Source organism: Sylvia atricapilla, chromosome 6 (genome assembly GCF_009819655.1).
Source record: "Sylvia atricapilla isolate bSylAtr1 chromosome 6, bSylAtr1.pri, whole genome shotgun sequence".
NCBI lineage: Eukaryota > Metazoa > Chordata > Aves > Passeriformes > Sylviidae > Sylvia > Sylvia atricapilla.
In genome coordinates this window covers 39,773,858-39,791,770 of record NC_089145.1, presented here as the reverse complement: position 1 = coordinate 39,791,770, position 17,913 = coordinate 39,773,858, and the positions used below count along the sequence as shown (strand labels likewise).

The 17,913-nt window shown below is 46.1% G+C and overlaps 1 protein-coding gene across 1 annotated transcript in view; it reads right to left on the bottom strand.

Moving 5' to 3' along the window:
• PRKCH (protein kinase C eta) overlaps positions 1 to 16,485 on the bottom strand; it is a 114,734-nt gene extending 98,249 nt beyond the window's left edge. The window contains exon 1 of the mRNA XM_066321619.1: positions 16,018 to 16,485. Coding sequence (XP_066177716.1) covers positions 16,018 to 16,377 — 360 coding nt within the window. The 5' untranslated portion in view covers positions 16,378 to 16,485. The remainder of the gene's footprint in view (positions 1 to 16,017) is intronic.
• Positions 16,486 to 17,913: the final 1,428 nt, after the last annotated feature.

The window sequence follows — 17,913 nt, the reverse complement described above, 5'->3', positions numbered from 1 at the left end:
AGAGATTAAATCCAGCAACTTTCAACCTTGGCATGAGCTGTAACACCATGGGGAAGCCCAAGCACCTCAGTTCTGCTAATTCTTCCCAGATGTGGAATTAATCACAGTGACTTCCTTCTTCCTCCTCTCACTTCCTCACCTGGCCATTTCTTAGCACTGAAATTATTAGGGACTAACATTTATACCCAGCCATTATTAATCCACCACATCCTCTCTCCATGTTGCAAGATGACCTGCACAATGATTTGAGACAGGAGGAAAAGCAAACTATCAAATATGAGTGGCATCTCACAGGAGAGAACCTGCTTGGGACACAGGAAAAAATGAAAAGAAAGGTTTAAAAGTACTCTAGCCCACATAGTCCCTCTCCCATTCCCTGCCAACCATTTATGGGATTGCTCCATATCCCCGGTACACACATCCCAGAACACCATGTAAAAGCAGCAGCAGTTTCTGGCTGCATAGCCAATTAGATACTTCCAAAGGTAGGGAAAAAAAAAAAAATTAAAAAAGGAGTGCCAAGGCATGCACTCCCCCAGCATTCCTGAAGGTATGATGCTTGCTCCTGGTGTCCAGATGTTACTGCTTATGTCTCTGCTCCAATCCCACGAGGTCCAGTGCTGGGAGCCACAATCGAGTCTTCAGGCAGCAAAAAGAATGTAGGTTGCAGCTGACAACACCCAGAAAGGACACGCCACTGCCAACATTTGCTTTGCCAAGTTAGATCATATCCTATTTGTAGAGTGGGTTTTGTTTATAGGTTTGGTTTTCTGTTTGGATTTTTTTTTTTTGGTGGGAATGATGGAAGAGTGCAATCAAAATATTTCTATGAAACAGCAGTTAGAAAAAACAGTGCAGAGGTGAGGTTTTTCATGGGGAAGAACAGTGGGCTGGATATCAGTACCAAAAATAATAAGGAAAAAAAAAATTGTCCTGAAATCCTGAGGCCAAGCATTAAAATAAGAGACAGACTGTCCAAGACCAAGCAATTTTTAGTTCCATCATGTCTGTGATTAGTTTCCCTCATCTACCTCATGAGAGGGATGATCTCACTACCCACTTGTGACCATAAAGTCACAGCTGTGACTGCAGCAATTAGGCTGAGCCAGGAAGGAGCTGAACAGCACTGGCCTCCAGCCTTTCCAAGCCACCGGATGGTGACGAGATGCCGTGTCACTGGGATGTGCTGACCCAGCCATCTGCCTCCCTCTGAAGGACAGGAGGCTCTCCTGAGGTTTTGGGGACAACCGGAAGCTGACAGGCAGCACGCTGTCACATATTTCCTCTTTTCAGTATTTCTTTTTCCCTTTCCAAAGTGTGGGTTCAAGATGAGGAAGCAATTTGACCAAGATTTACCTTGGATTAAATAAACCAGAGGGTGGAGACAGCCAGAAAGGGTATGTAGAAGAAAAGGTCAAAACATGGTTGGAGTGGTTTTGCTCACAGGTCAGTCGAGAACATAACTTGGTGCTGACCACATTTCCCATTCATAACTCCGCATCACCCACAAACCTGCAGATAAACCTTCTGCTCTTCAAACAAACCCTTTGCTGAGGATTGCCACAAGCCCCAGCACATGGCAATCCTGGGTAAGCCAAGAGCAGGACAGACTCACTTACAAAGCCAGTCATATTTAGGACAACCTTTGGCATGTTCCCTCCTTGACAAGTATTTCATTTCTTTGTGAATGGAAGGCCTAGCATTTTATCTGTGCCAGAGAGTTGCATACGTTTTACATACAAACACACACGCTTTTAACTCCAGCACACTAATGTGTTTAAAGTATAAATTCCCTCCTGGAGAAAAGCACATCCCCACCTGGGTGGCACTGCTAATGTGGACCTCATGCTCCTCTTCCTGTGGACAAACAGCCCCTGCTGCATGGGTGGGGGGACACATTGTCATAATTCCTAAAGCAAGATTTTATTCACTCTGGGAAAATTCACATCAGTTTTAGTCTTCTACCTTAATTCTCACCAGCTGAGGACAGAAATCCCTTGGATAGCATTTATCTCCTCTGAAAATAAAGCCAAATCACTTGCCTTCTTTAAGGTTTACCAAGCTCTATAATACAAAGCCAAGAAGCCACTGAGTTCCTGTCCTCTCAGCAACCACCTTGGAGAGAAGTAAGCGAAGAGATTTTTTAATGACTTTTGCCCTTTTTAATGACTGACCCACATTCAGGGAAGGGAACTATCACAAACACAGCTCCCTAAGAAAGATAATAAACACCTCACACTGTTCAACTCCTAACATATATTATACTGAAAGAGCCTGACATAAGATTACAGTAGCGAGGAGTTTGACGGAACCATAAAATAAATCATAAAATGGTGTTGTTTGGAAGGGACCTTAAAGCTCATCAAAGAGCCAGCCCCTTGCCATAGGCAGGGACACCTTCCACTAGACCAGGTTGCTCCAAGCCCCTGCACAACTGATCCTGAACTGGAGCTGCTGACTAGATCTTGACCACACCACCAACTGTGACTTTTTGTGATTCTAAAAAACTTCTCTTGCAGCCCAGCAGAGTTTGAAAGGCTTCTGGGGCATTACCACACAGAGCAACATGAAACGGGGGGGTGGTTTCAGATGCTGAGAAAGAAAGTCTGAACAAGTACTGACCCACTGGAAAATTCACAGCGAGAGATGGAAAGATCTGGTACTCTTCTAACACCTACAAGTTCTGGCTGTGGCTTTGAAGCAAGCCACAACACTGTCTATTGTAAAGAGCACTGTTCCTGTGGAAACACTTGCTTAATATTGTCAGAGATAGAGTAAGAAGAAATTATATAGGTGTTCAGAATTTTGCAACTACCCATTTACTGGCTTATATATATATTCAAAAGAAAAAAAAAATCTTTATCTTATTGTTGTGAAGAACACTATCAGGCACTGAAAGAGCATCTTTTTGTGCAGCTGGAGTAATTAAAACAACAAAAACAACAACAACAAACCAAACCAACCAACCAAAAAAAAAACCCAAAAAAACAAAAACCAACCAAACAAAAAAACCCCACCAAAAAACAGCTAACCCAAGCAGAATCATAGAATGGTTTGGTTTGAAATGGACCTTAAAGATCATCTAACTCCTTCCCCACTGCCACAGGCAGGGATACGTTACCTACACCAGGTTGCTCCAAGCCCCATCCAACCCAGCCTGGAACACTTCCAGAAATGAGAGATCTGCAAGTTTTTCTGCAAATGAAATTTCTTACGACCAGAACTTTTAACATAAAAAGCCAGTTCAGTCAACCTAGAAATTAACCACAAAACTTATACTGAGAAAACATTGATGAGCTTTTTTGAGACCACAAAGATGTTTTCACAGCAATCTTTCAGAAGCCAAACATGGGGACCCCAAGGGCTGCTTAAAACCTGCAAGCTTAGTTACTCTTTTCTCACCTAATGTTCATGTTCAAAACAGGAACAGGCGCTTCAAAAATGTTACTAAAATAAGAAGTGCGTTGCTTAAAAACAATGAGTACTGCATATGCATTGCTGAGGCAACTCTCTCTGCACTAAGCTTATTTATATATAGAAATAACACCAGTGACCTCGTATTAATCACAGACACAGCTTTCTCCATGACAAAGGGAAATGACAAACTTGCAAGGACACACCAGAAACCTTCTGAGATTACATCCACATAAGCCAAAACATGTTACAACTTGAATGATCTTTGCTCCTCTTTGAAGAAATCCACTCAGATCCCGCAATATTCTCGACAAAATCAGAATCATGCAATTCTAAAATGAATAGAGTGACAATTTTACATATAGCTTCAATTCTCTGTTCTAAGCTCCTTCTCAAAATTTCTGAAGCTTTTAATTCTAAGAATGCTAACCAAGATAGCGCTAACCAGAAAGAACATAATCAGCCAAAAGGGTTTCTCCTTGCTAGACACAGCGCCGAGCAAGAACCGAAATGTGCGTGTGTCGTGTCTTGTCTGTGCCACAGACAGCTCCACACCACAGCATGAACATCCTGCTTTCCTGCAGATGTTCAGAGAGAGGAGAGCAGCCACAGCTCCCAACACCCCTTCAGCAGAGCACAGATGACCTCAGAGTGGGGCTTGGTACGTATCCAACAGGGGTCATCGGAAAATGCTGCGAAAGCACAGGGCTGATGATGGTTTAAGCTAAAGGAGGGTAAATGTCAGAGATTAGGAAGAAATTCTTCCCTGTGAGGCACAGTTTGCTCAAAGAAGCTGTGGCTGCCCCATCCCTGGAAGCGTTCCAGACCAGGTTGGATGGGAATTGGAGCAACCTGGTCTGGTGGGAGGTGTCCCTGCCATGGCAAAGGTTGGAACTTTGATGAGCTTTAAAGTCCCTTTCAAACCAAACCCTTCTGTGACTTTATGAACTGATAAATCATTAACCAAGTTCTTTGGTAAATACAAAACACAGGGAAAAGCCATCCTGGCATGAAGCTTTGACCAAAAGCAGATTAAGGGCCCCAGCTGCCCCAAAATTCTGCTCCCGCCTCCTCTTCCGGCCGCCACCACTCCCCTGCAAAGGCAGCACAGTGGACGGTTGCTTTCGCACGACTCCAAAACCACAGCCAACAGCCCCCCACACTGACTTGCCTGGCGTTTGACTGATGGTTTCTTTAGCAAGCTCCGCTGTGAAATGGGGTAGGCAAAAAGCAGAGACACAAGCAGGAAGCTCTCTATCTCTCCTGCTGAACAGCGACTGCCCATGGGGAAGAGGCGGGCAAAAACCTGCTGGGTGCCCCATACAAACTGTCCTGCTGAAAAAATTGCCCGATCACATTTACGCCCAAAACTCATTCCTACTCTGGATGACTTCATAAGTATCAGATTAGCCCAGACAGAAAGAATCATACTAGCACATGAACCTATTTTGTCTACAAGAGGCTGAAAAACACTCTGTCAGGATGTGCAGCATAGCCCGGATTTTTGATGCTTTATTCCTCATCCTCCAGAATCCAGGAGTCTGCTCTTCATTTCAACACTGTCACTCCCAGAGGATGACAAGCCCTAAGGATGTGGATACAGTGAGTCTTGGCCAGCAAAAACAGCTCCTGAACAGTAAATATGGGGGAGGTTCCACTGTCCTTCAGGTAGAGCTGGAGATCTCAGCCTCAGCCTGTGTGAATGCACCGAAGAAACTTCTATCTATTCCTGTACCATTTATTTTGCCTACATCATATCCTTTTTGTCCCTCAAAGGGAAAGAATAAAGCTCCACTGGGCTCATTAGAACAGCTCTAGACCTTATTCCTTTCTTGGACATGAGCAAAATGAATTTGAAGATCTAGGTTTTGGTAAACCATCCACCAAGAGGAAAACAGAACATGTTTCCTTCTAGAATCAAGGAAACGGAAAAATATCATCTTTACTGGCAAGAGAGGCAAGACTCAAGCTAATTATTTGAAAGCATGGTCAAAATGAGTTACTATCATTAGGTACTAACAGGATTACTGTAACAAGGGCTAATTTTTGAGAGGAAGATGGCTTATCTTTTCCACCCAGTTCTGCTCCACTCTAAGCTGAGAACAGCTTAGTTGCTTATGGAGTAGCTATTAAATGACCACAGTTATTTCCCATTACGTAAAAGAAGACAAAATAATCCAGCATTACTTCTTGGGTGCCACATCAGGAACAGAAGGGACAGAAACTTCTAAATAAGGAAACTGATTGCAAGGTCATTTTCAATGATCTCCAGTAAATCACCCTCCCTCACAAGCCAGTCTTGTGAGCAGTTCCTGGCAAGTACCCAAAGCTGGACTTTTTACTGCTACTCAGTAAACAGATAATGAAGGGATAAGGATGGGGCTTCATGTAGAAAATTGATTATCAGCAGCTATACTCCCACCAAGCCCTATTAGGAGATGGAGACTCACCCTACACGTTCAACACCACTGTAGCTTTTGTATTAACAGCGTGTTCAAAATGAGTGGCTTTGGCAAGAAATCCTACCATGGATTTGGACCACATGGGAACACCTTCCTCACACAGTTACATTTTCCTCCAGGCTCAGGAGCAAACTGCCTTAGAGAATAAATTTTCATTGAATACATTAATGTGAGATGCCTCAGTCTGTGAATGACCTAGATAATAAACTCATTGACAGAAGTCAATTCCTGTTCCTCCTTCTCAGAGCACCAAGCGCACTCACTGTGCCCAATAAATAATGTACAACCCAGCCATCATTACCAACCCTTGTTGCACGCAAGAAGGGGGAAGCAAATGTGTCCAGTTCTTCTCCCAATTAGCCAGTGCAAAGCTGGCAGCATAATTCCATCGAAGCCATGGGGAATCCACTGACGTAAACCTCACAAGAAACAGCAGAAGCAAACACCAGGCTCCTGTTCCACTGCTGGAATCTCACTGAAGGCACAAGCAAACTATTTTAAAAACAAGTGAGAAAGAAAAGGCAACTTTCACATTGATGTTATTAAAAATTGATGCCAGAAAGAAGTGAGGTATGAAGAGCTTCATTTGTGTGCCAGTTTACATGTGAGGGAAGGACAACATTTAAAGCATGTAAAATTTAAAAGGATTGAAGGATATGAGATAGAAGAAAACATGCAGTAAATCAATCCCAAATTTCACTAGTTGGAACTCTATTTCTCCTCTGCTCTTCAGTTCTGAGGAAAAGGCCAACAAGCTACAGGTCCTTGTTTACCAAGAAATTAATTACCAAGAAAGTAAATGCAGGACAAAGTAGGAATTCAAACAGGATAAGCTAGTCTTTCATTAGTCATTCCTGATTTAGACAACCTTTGTTATTCTGAAGGAGCAAAGCCCAGAACTGAATACATTTAGCATGGGATGAGCACACTGACCAGTCTAGGTGGAGAGAATTCCTCTAGGAACTAACTCACAGATGACATACCAAGCTCCAACGCTATCAGAGACAGCCCTGATTTGCAACTATTTTGTCAGATAAAAGCACGTTGGAGCAGAGACACCCTATGCTGACTTTTACTGTCATAGTCAAACTGTCATCCCATCCTGACTGTGGAGACAGCCAGCTCCAGAGAGCTGCCACAACCCCAAAGGATCCCTCTGACAGGGCACTTCTCCCTCTGACTCACACCCACAGCACTCAGCACCACCACAACTGGTCCTGCTTGAACCTACTACAGCATCTATAAAGCTGTGAATGATGGCAAACATTTTTCTATCCAAAAATGACAGAAGGATTCCCAAACTAAGATGCCACTGCTATCATAGGAGGTTTAAGACACTAAATTTAGCAAGTCAAGGTGTACATGAAGACTTTAATTTACAAGGGATGTCTTGCTTACATGACAGAGTAAAATTAAATGTACTCATGAGAAAAAAGACTATGCTATGCTAAAACACAGAGTAATGACAAAGGAATTAAAAAAAAAAAAAAAAAAAAAAAAAAAAAAAAAAAAGAAGCAAGCAAAGGCAGAATAGAAACCACAGAGCAGGCCAGAGAGAGAGCTAGAAACCAGAGGTGCTGTAGAGAGGTGTGAGCTGCTTTTTCACACCAAATGAGACCAGCTGGCAAGTCAAAATCCTGTCTCTGAGAATGGCTGACATAGAATATATGAAAGAGAGGCAGGAAAAACACCACACTGTCAGATATGAAGTTACCACCTCAAACCTCTCCTCAGCTCCTCGATGCACATCATCAGACAATCTGTCACTGCAATTCTTACTATTAGATGTAAAGTCCTGGGAAAGCAGAGAAACACAGCCTATTTCTCACATCCTGCCCCTCGTTTGCCTCATTCTGAGAGATTATTGGGCTCTACTGATCTGTTAAGTGATTTCACACTGCAAATGATTGTACTGACCTTTTTATAAACACACAGCAGACATGCAACACTCATACAGCAAATCACACATTTGGAAATGTATCTTGCATGGATGCATTCTCCTCCTCCCCCCATTTTGACCAAAATATCTGTTCTGCAATAAAAAAGTTTAAAAAGAGAGAAATTCCACTAATAAGGCCCAAATAGCATTCTTATGTTGGTGAAAAAAAAAAAAAAAAACAAAAACAAACAAAACAAAACAAAACAAAAAAAAAAAACCAGATTATTTTATCTCTCATTTCACAAACAGAAGTCAGCTACCAAAGCCGCCCAACTTGTGTTTCTGAACTAAAACTTCATTTTCTCCTGCTTGTTCCACAGAAAGGAGATTCCTCCTGGAAGGAGTCTGGAGAGCTGCCACTGTATCACTGATACAAATACAACCAACTCATGAAACTCAATACTTATGAAACTGGGCAGGTGAGCACCAAGAAAAAGCCCTTGTGTAATGCCATCTAATAGACTCATACCTCCCTCTCTCCTTCTTCCCCTGCCAACATTTTTTTGTACTGGCAAAGCTCCTGGGTAAGCAGAGTCACAGCAGCTGGGTTTCAGTGCAGTGTGAGCTGAGCTGACCCAAAGGGCAGGTCCACACCACACAACAGAGCACAGAAATTCCCATCCAGGGCCACTGAAGGTCCAGCCAGCAAGTGAAAATCTTATCCCAGACCTGACATCCCAAATACCCTGTGGCTTTACAGCCCAGGATTGCAATATTCCCCAGGATGGGCTTAATTGCTCTGCTGAGGAGACAGCCTGGGGTGTAACACCCATCTGTCAGACAGGACACAGGCATCCCCTGTCTCTCTGCCTATTTTGAGGGCTGAGCACAGGTGGGCTGAAGAGCAGGAGGCTTTCTGGAGATGCAGTGGGTCTCACAAAGAGAACTAGCCAAAAAACCCCAAAAAACCCAGACAAAAAAAAATAAACCAAAACCAAAAAAAACAAACAAACAAAAAAACACCCACCACCAAACAAACAAAACCAAACAAAAAAAAACCCACAACACACCAAACTTTGAAGTTACCAGAACAACCCTTCTGCCTGCAACCCGCCCCAGACTGGAGGAGCCCCAGGACAGAGCAGTGCGGGGAGCGGGGCCATCAGCCGGTCAGACTGCTCTGGCAGCCTGTGGGATAGATCTGGACATCGATTAGATGCCTCTGGTCTAGCACAACAAGGGCACAAAAGGTCTTGCAGGGGCAGTGAAAAAGCAATTTTTTCCATCACCTTGGGCCCAGGACGGACACTGAACATCAAGAGCACAGGAGTTGCTGAGGGATGCTTTTTCCCACATGGCATCACGCTAACGCGACAAAAGCTGGCTCCCATCTGCTCGTGGTGCTGGCTTCTGAATTAAAGCAGGATGGTTTCCTCTGCAATTGACCTCCCTAAGCGATGAGAACATCTCATGATATCAAAGCATTACAAAAATATCATTGGCATTGCAGAAATACAGTTGTTTATCTGACTTACCCTAAGTGGCTTAGCAATGTTAATTGGATGCTTCTGGATGCTCTTTGTTTCAGACACACATTTATCTTTGATACCATTATTATAAAGCAAGTCTTTCCCTCACAACCAGCTAGCAAAAGGGTATGGCTTGGGAGAAGAACAGCCACATGGTGATCTCCACCAGGACATGGCGCCAGGTTAGTTATCCAGGACTCCAGCCTGGGTCCAGCATGGCCCCACAAATAGCACAGGGGTGGAGCAGGCAATCAGAGCTAAGATTGCTCATTGTCTCCAGAAGAAATTAAATTTGCAGCATGGTCTGACATGTCTTAACTGCATGCCTAAATAGGATGAAATTTGGGAGGCAAGAAGGTACGATGGCTGATCCAGAATCCTTATAAAAGCTGCCAGTAACTCATTTCATGTGGTAACTCTGCCGTTCATCTTTTTCTCCATGGTTACACAAAAGGTCCCCAGTTTCCTGGCTGTATTAGCAAAGCACAATAGCTAAAGCCTAAAACATCAAAGGAGCTTTGATAGTTTGTGAAGAAAGGGTGGGAGCCTTATTCACTTCAGTAAGGGATATGTTTTTCATATTGAATTACCCTGTAAATCAGTAGAGTTTCTAATGGCATTTCAATAGCTCAAACGGCCCCCTTGACAATCCGTTCTGCAGAGTTTATTGCCTATAAGCTCAAAATGGCCAGAAACCAAATCATTACTCAGAAAATACTCCAAACAGAAAGCCTCTGACAGCCTGGGTGAAATGTGCTTTACTAAAAGACCCGTGAAAAAGCTAAATATAAACCACTAACAGGCTGAGGCAGGCCTGCAGGGCTGGGGACAGAGCTTCCTGGGGTGCTGGGCTCGCTTGTGCTGCGGTCACCCTGCTGCCCCCTCCTCCTCCTCACAGCCTCTCTGCAGAGAACACCCCCAGGGCTGTGCATGCAAGTCTGCAAACATCTTCTCATGAGCTTCTAACATGACCAACATTGCTAAAGGCAACATGGGCATCAGCCCTTGGCTGCCTCTTCTCCCTCCAACCAGGGCTGGTTCAGTAGCAGCACCATCAGCAGGAATGTAAAGGTACTCCTGCCATCAAAGTCAGCCCCTCACTCCAGACAACCACATCAGCAGGGGCTGGGCAGAATCACAGAATAGTTTGAGTTAGAAGGGACCTTCAAGACCACCTCATTCCACACCCTCTGCCATGTACAGGGACACTTTCCACCAGACCAGATTGCTCCAAGCCCAATCCAGCCTGGCCTTGAACACTGCCCAGGATGCGGCATCCACAGCTTCTCTGGGCAACCTGTGCCACCTTCATTGTAAAAAACTTCTTCCTTATATCCAATTTAAATCTCTCCTTATCAGTTTACCCTTTTGCTGTCTCTTCATGCCTTTGTCAAAAATCCTTCTCCAGCTCTATTCTAGCCCCTTTAGGCACTGGAAGGTGCTATAAGGCCTCCCTTTTGCCTTCTCCAAGCTGAAAAACCCCAACTCCCTCAGGCTGTCCTTATAGCAGAGGTGCTCCAGCCCTTTGAGCATCTTCATGGCCTCCTCCAGACTCCCTCCAAAAAGTCCACGTTCTTTTACTGGGGCTCCCAGGATGGACGCAGTACTCCAGTACGTCATTCCAGTCACCCTAAGGTGACTACCACTGCTCTTGGTGGCAAGAGTACCCAAAGGGTGCCCATTACCCATGGGACCATTTCCCTCCAGGTCACTTCAGCACCTGATTACCTGGACTTTGACCCCCCTTGTCCTCCCGTAATTCTGGCTTTGCCCCAGGCACAGGATTCCCCCCTCAGCCATAGTCCCAGATGAATGCAGTTTCAACATCTTTGAAGGGGACAGGAACACTGTCAAAAGAGCCAAACGCACACCTTGCTACACTTAGTTCAAAGCCAAGACATGAACTCCAGTCCTAAAACCCCCTACTTGCCCATATCACTGGAAACTGGCTCTTCTCATGCTTGGGTCAAATATTTCCAGCTAAACACACCCTCAAGCAAAAGGTCCATGTTCTCCAAAGATTCTCAGAGTTGCCAGCCAGGCCTTCTGTTGTGGAGGAGCAAGAAACAGGACTCCAAATAGCTCCACTTTTGATGCTGACACAGGGCAGTATGGGTGCAACCAGTCAGCTGTCTCATCGGTCTCAATAAGAACAACTGTTTTTAGCATCACACCCTCACACACTATTAAACACCTGACAAACAGCAACAATTTTTCCCTTAGTTATTACAACTTTTGTTTTAGGCTGCAGGGCACTCTCAGGTGACTCTGGTGCACAGGATTCTGTTGGCATTTTGAAGGGTCTGTTCATAGGACCAAAGGAGAACTGTATGCTAAAGAAAAGAAAGAAAAGCTGAAATTCCAGTAGCTTTCAAACCCGTCTTACCTTCTGCAGTGGGTGTTTCTCTCCACAAGTCCTATTCAACATAATAACTGCATATTAGTAATAACAATTACAGAAACAAAGCATCCAGAAAGTTAGGGAAGGAGCTCATTTTACTCAAGCCTAATTAACATGCAGTGTAACCTTCACATAGGTCAGAGATCTGCACTGTGTACATCACTGTTGTGTGCATGGAAGCAGAAGTCAAATGGACTTCACCCCAGCCTGCTCCTGCCCTGTAGAGGTAGAAATCATTTATTCCAGCTCTACAAGCCTAATCCATCTCTGCAGCTGGGCAGACACAAAATACTGCACCACAAAATCCTCTGTCAAGAGCTATAAAGTATTTTGGCTTCCTGAAGCAACTTTTTCCCACCTGAAGAAGTCTTCAGCCAGGCAGGAGTCAAAAGAAGCAGCAACCGTATCATATTTGACCTCAGCACCCTGCCTCTCTGCCATGGTCATGATGCTCTGGAGAGAAGTTGACTTATCTTTTAATTCTTGAACTTAATGTTCAACAAATGCAATTGTATATAAACATACTGCCTTAAGAAAGAAAAAAATCATAGGGAAGGATACATGCAAAAGAGCTGAAGTGAAGGAACACACAAGAATTGCCTTTATCTCTTCCTGCACACAAGCAAATGGCAACAAACTCATCAGGAAGTTGCGACTGGCTCATTAATCTTACAGCCCATCTGTTATGTGATTTCCTTCAGTGTACTCTCATGATTTGCTGCTTCAAGATCACGGTTTAAATTTCTGCTCCTTGTTAAAGTTTTAGAAATTATGGCATCTCCACCCAGGGACTAACCATTTTTACCATCCTGATTAAATTATTCCCTTGTAACAATGCCATTCAGTATCTGTAAAGAGTGTTTCCCAAGGTTAAAAATTACTCCAGCTACTACATAAAACTCATAGGAATAATTCTAGGTATTGTAAACATCTCCCATTTCAGCTACACTGAATACTCCATTTGTTTCACTGATATATGACAGCTTTCTACACTGCACTCAGAGACAAAGAGGAGATAATACCTTTTAAAGGTGCATACGTCAAGTAAAAAGATCCTAGCACAGGCTGGTGCAAAATTAAATGCTCTCCAGAGGCAAGTTCCATCCCCGATGTAAACCCCAGCAAACAGCTCCAGAGAGCAGGCAGCTCTCCTGCCCTGCACCTGGTCATGCACACCTGTGTAAAATGCAACCATTCAGGTTTGCACAACCTCACACCCACACAGGCAAAGGCCTGCCAGAGACAGAACACGGGGAGATGGCGCTCAGCTCCGGCTGCGTTAAGGCACGCTGAAGGCAGGGTGGCATTTCATTGACAACGTTAATAAAAGCTACTTTGCTGAAACCTGACAAGTAAATATAAGAAAGGGGAAACAGAGAGAAGGATCTTGAAGTTAATGAGCTCTAGCAAATTTGATCTGGGGAAAATCAGTCAAATGTGTGGTAACTAACATGCGAATTAGAAGATATCCAGATCGTGTTAACTGTTCACTAGAAAGACTTTGGAAAACAACTCAAATGGTTAGAAGGAAAAGGGTCAGTTTTGAAAGTCTCTGAAACATGAATTTTAAAGCAAGCCATGAACAGAGAACACTGTCCCAGCACCCAGTGGGATGACTCAGGTGCATAAGCATTACTAGTGAGACAGCTCATGTCCATACACTTACTCATCTGCATAAGTGTTCGGGGTCATAATTGCAGTGATGTACCTGCAAGTCATCTGGGAAGCTCTTACACACCAACTGCTCCTCCTTGCCTCTCACTGAAACTTCCTACAGTTCTCACAAGAGGTGCTGACCAATGTTACAACTAATGACTTCTTTTTCGTTTTTTTTCAGCAGGAAAAAAATCTATGTTTATCAACAGAGCAGCATGAGCCTGAGAGCTGATGCCAAGACTGCCACAGGTAACTCCTGGCAGCTCCCTCTCAGGAGGAGAGCTCAGGGAGCAGAAGCAGAAAACTGCCCTGTTCGCCTGTTATTAATAATTTAGATTCTACCAAAATACCATTTTTCCTGTCTCTGAAAGGTGAACATAAAAGTTCTATTTCAAATCAAAATGAAAAAATGTGCACAGCCAAGTAAGCATAAGCCAGGTTAAACCTGGAAAGATTCACCAATTTTCCTCTCACTTGATTCACTCCTTAGTTACCTATATGTGCTTTTATTTTGGGGATGGAAAAAGGACGGAAATTAAGGATTTTGGAGAGGAGGTGTTTCAAATCATCTACATTTCCTAATGGTGTTTTGCGTTGTGCCAGCAGCTCACAGACCTTGGGTTAGTACACACCAGCATTTCCTATCCTTCTGATTACACAAACTCCCGTGACAGCCTTGCTGGATTTATCAAGACATATTAAATTATCAGGGCAAGATGCTGTTCCCTGTCATCATGTGATCCAGGCTGCACGCTATGTGAGATGCTAACAAAGCAAATCAGAAGGGAGGGGAGAGAGAAAGGCAACAGAAGACAAACATTTGCTCATTCCTCACTAAATCCACCCCAGCTGTAAGTTTCAGACATTAATTTAAAAGGAGAGCAGCACCTCTTAGCCTCTATCTACATGCCCAGATATAAAATCAGTTTACATTAATCTAGTTTAAAAAATTCACTCATTTCCCACCCCATTACACCCATCAGCTCACAGGTACAGGAGCTCATAAAACACATCTATCCTGCAAGAATTAGAAACTTTTCCCTCATCAAAAACCAGGTGATTATTTCAGGCCGCAGCCTGCATCTGCCCTAAAAATCAGCATTGCAGGATGGACTAAGTGAAAGAAATGTACGTACATCCACACCAGCAGCAGTGTTATGACATTTTAGTAATGTAAATAAGGCCACCATCTTTACAGCAGAGCAGTCCCACCCCACCTGTAGCCAGCTCCAGTGTGACCAGGACTCCAGCCTCCCTAGAGGACAGGGCCTCTCAACAGCAAACACCCCCAGCAACTCAAACATCAAGAAATCCCTCAAAATCACAATGCTCTCTCCCAAGCTCACTCCTTTGCCCCCATAGGGGCCTGTTCTGTATTGGAAACTGGTTTAGCACAAATCCTAGGAGCACATACTTTCCAGGGGCACAGGTAGCCTGGGAAGCTGGGCATGAATCCACCAGGCAAACCCTGTGACCTCAGCTCTGGCTGGGCTGTCAGGGGCAACACCTCAGCCAAGCCACTGGAGACTGGCTGGGATCCTCCTGTCTGACACAAAAATCCCGTCAGGGACTGTCTGAGAGAGAACACCTCCAGTGCATGAACCTCAGGCCTGTCCATAAAGTGCCTAAATAAAATAGCCCCAATATAAATTTATTAATCATTGCCTGTAATCACCCCAAAGGTGTAGCATCACACCTCAGCCACAGACACTGGCTGAGAGCAGAAAGTCCCAACATTCTCCTCAGTGATACGATCTAGATATCTATCTGTTCTCTACACTGTCAGCTCTCCTTCCTCAACATTTGGTTTTATTGTGGTGGTTATCTGACCGCATATCCTGAACTTCTTGGCCTCAAAAAGTTTATACCCATCACAGCCTTGAACGTTCTCAGCTCTTCTGCACCTTCTCTACTCAGAATAAATACCTAAATAGCTTTTTTATTAAACTCTTACCAGCAAACTGTCTGAATCAGTGCAGTCACCTCCTCTCCCTTTACAAGACTGGAAGCAAAGGGACAACTTCAGAGCCTGTACTGTTTCTCTCACCATCGGGACTAACCCATAAATGAGGTTCTCTGGGCTGCATACAAGTGACATTTACCTGGAAATAACCTGGAATTAGCTCAGAGTGAAACTGCACTGACCCAGAGCAGCGGTGTACATAACAGACACAAGACTAGTCCTGCCATTCTGCTAAGAAGTCAAAGAAATCCACATGCACACATCAAACTATTGTGCAAGCATGTGTAGAGCTGGGCAAAAATACATCCAGCCCAGGTATCCGAGTCTCCCAGCGCGCCTCTGTGTGCTGAGCAGAAGGAGGAAGGAACACCTTTGTGTGTGAATTCGCTAGTGTAGTCTGCAAGCATGTATTACAGGTCTTCTCTCTGCTGATTTACCAACAGGAGAGACTTCACAGCCCTCCACCACAGCGTCCTCACCCTCCAGCTACGACAGCTGAGGGTCCTCAGGGTCCCTAAAGAACAGCAGCCCGAGCAAATGCGAAGCGGAGGGGCACAGACAGATGCGTGAAGGAGCACACCTGTGTACCTGCAGACACACATCGCGCTGCCTGTCTGCGGCACAGGCATGCGAGGACAAGCCCCGGCTCCGCGGGTGCCCTTCATTCATTCCCAGAGGAGCTCTCCCGGCTTCTCCCCCGGACGGGTACTCACCCAGCCCTCGAAGGTGTCGCTGGGGGCGGCGGAGCGCAGCAGGTCCTGGAAGTGCAAGGTGCAGTTGGCCACGAAGTCATCGTAGCCGATGGGGGTGTCGTGGAAGACGGAGAGCTCGATCTGATGGCCGTCCGTGACCGTGGCCGAGAACTCCTCGTTGTAGGTGGGTTTGTTGGTCTTCTGCTTGGTGCTGGTCTGCCCCACGCGCACCTGGTCCACGCTGACGGTGACATAGGGATCCAGGAGCTGGTAGCCCTTGCGGAAGAGCGAGTGCCGGAGGGACCAGCGGGTGGGCTGCAGCCCCACCGCCTCCCCGATCCGCACCTTCAGGTACCCGCTGAACTTCATCGCTCCGGACATGGCCGCGCCCCCGGGGCGCCCGGGAGCCGGGAGGAGAGCCAGAGCCCGCTCCCGCCGGGAGAGGCACCCAGCCTCTCCTGCCGGGCCGGCGCAGCCCCGCCGCGCCTCCTCAGGGGCGGCACCGCGCCCGCCCCCGGCTCCAGCCGGGGCTCCGGCACCGCCCGGCCCGGGCCGCTCCTGCCGGCGATCCGCCCCGGGGACACCTGGGCGGGAGAGGAGGAGCCGCGGAGCGAGGCGGGGATGGGCGGGGATAGGCGGGGATGGGCGGGGAGGGCAGGGCTGTGCCCGTCCCGCCGCCGCCCGGGTGCGGCCCGGAGCCCCCGGCCAGCGGCGAGGAGCGGCCCCGAGAGAGGGCACAGCTCCGGGAGCGAGCTCCGAGACGCTCCGACCCCGCCGGGGCTCCCAGCCCGTGCTCAGCGCCTCCCGGGAAGGGCTGGGGCTGCTCCCGCCGCTCGGAGCTGCGGCCCCTCCGCGGCTGTAGCGGGAGGAGAGACCCAAAGCAGCGCTGCCTCCGCCGCCCGCACCTCGCCCTTGGCAGCCGGCGCCTCCCAGCATCGCTCCGCCGGGAGAACGTGCGCGGAGAACATAAGGACGTGTCGGCTTTGCCCTGTTGGAACAACTCCGCCGTTCGGGGGGTTAATTGAGGGTGATTAACGTGCCTGGCGCTCGGCGCGCGGGGTTGGTTTTAGGGTGGATTTCTTCGGGGGTTTGATCGCACTTAATAAAGTCGAGATTTAATTAGTTGTAATTGCTTTGCAGATTTCACAGCGAAGCGGTGCGAGCTGGGTAGAGAACAATGAAATGCTGCCGTCCCCGTGGCACGGTTCAGCCGGCATCATCTGAATTAGGCTGCACTCCCTGAGATGCGGTCCCTTGAGTGACCCCACAACAGCTGGCTGGTGCCAAGACTGGCTGACACCTTACAGCCTCTTTTTGATGTGTTTCTTTCATTATTTTTTTCTTTTCCAGACCCCTCCTCTCGCCTCAGCGCTGCCATCTTTCACATTCCCTAGCAGACTGTCTCTGTTTTCTCCCATCCCCTTTCTCCACGTTGTTTTCTTCTTCTAGAACTCCAAGTTTAGCAGGAGCACCAAAGCCAAGGCTCCTTACAAGCTTCAGACAGAGCAGGTTGTCTCTGATTGCCTCCTCTGGAAGAGAGCAGGTGGAACAAGTTCAGTAATGTGATCACTCCTCACATGGAAGCAACTGTTCTGCCAGAAAAACTTGTAGACTCTTAAATCAGACTTCTGACAGATCTCCTTACAAGGCTTTTAAGTTCCTTGCTCTGTACTATTACCTGGAGAAGACAAGTGTTTAAGTTGTGTTTTGGGGTTTTTTTGGGGGGGTTGGTTGGTGTATTTTTGGGTTTGTTTTTTTTTTTTTTTTTTTTGGTTTGGTTTTTTTTTGGTTGGTTGGTTTTCTTTTGTTTTGTTTTGTTTTTAAACTTGAGGTTAGGACAGCTTATCCTGAGCAGGAATACAGGCTTAGTTTTGGAAATTGCCACTCCAGGTTCTGGGATTTTGTTTCCAGAAGTGC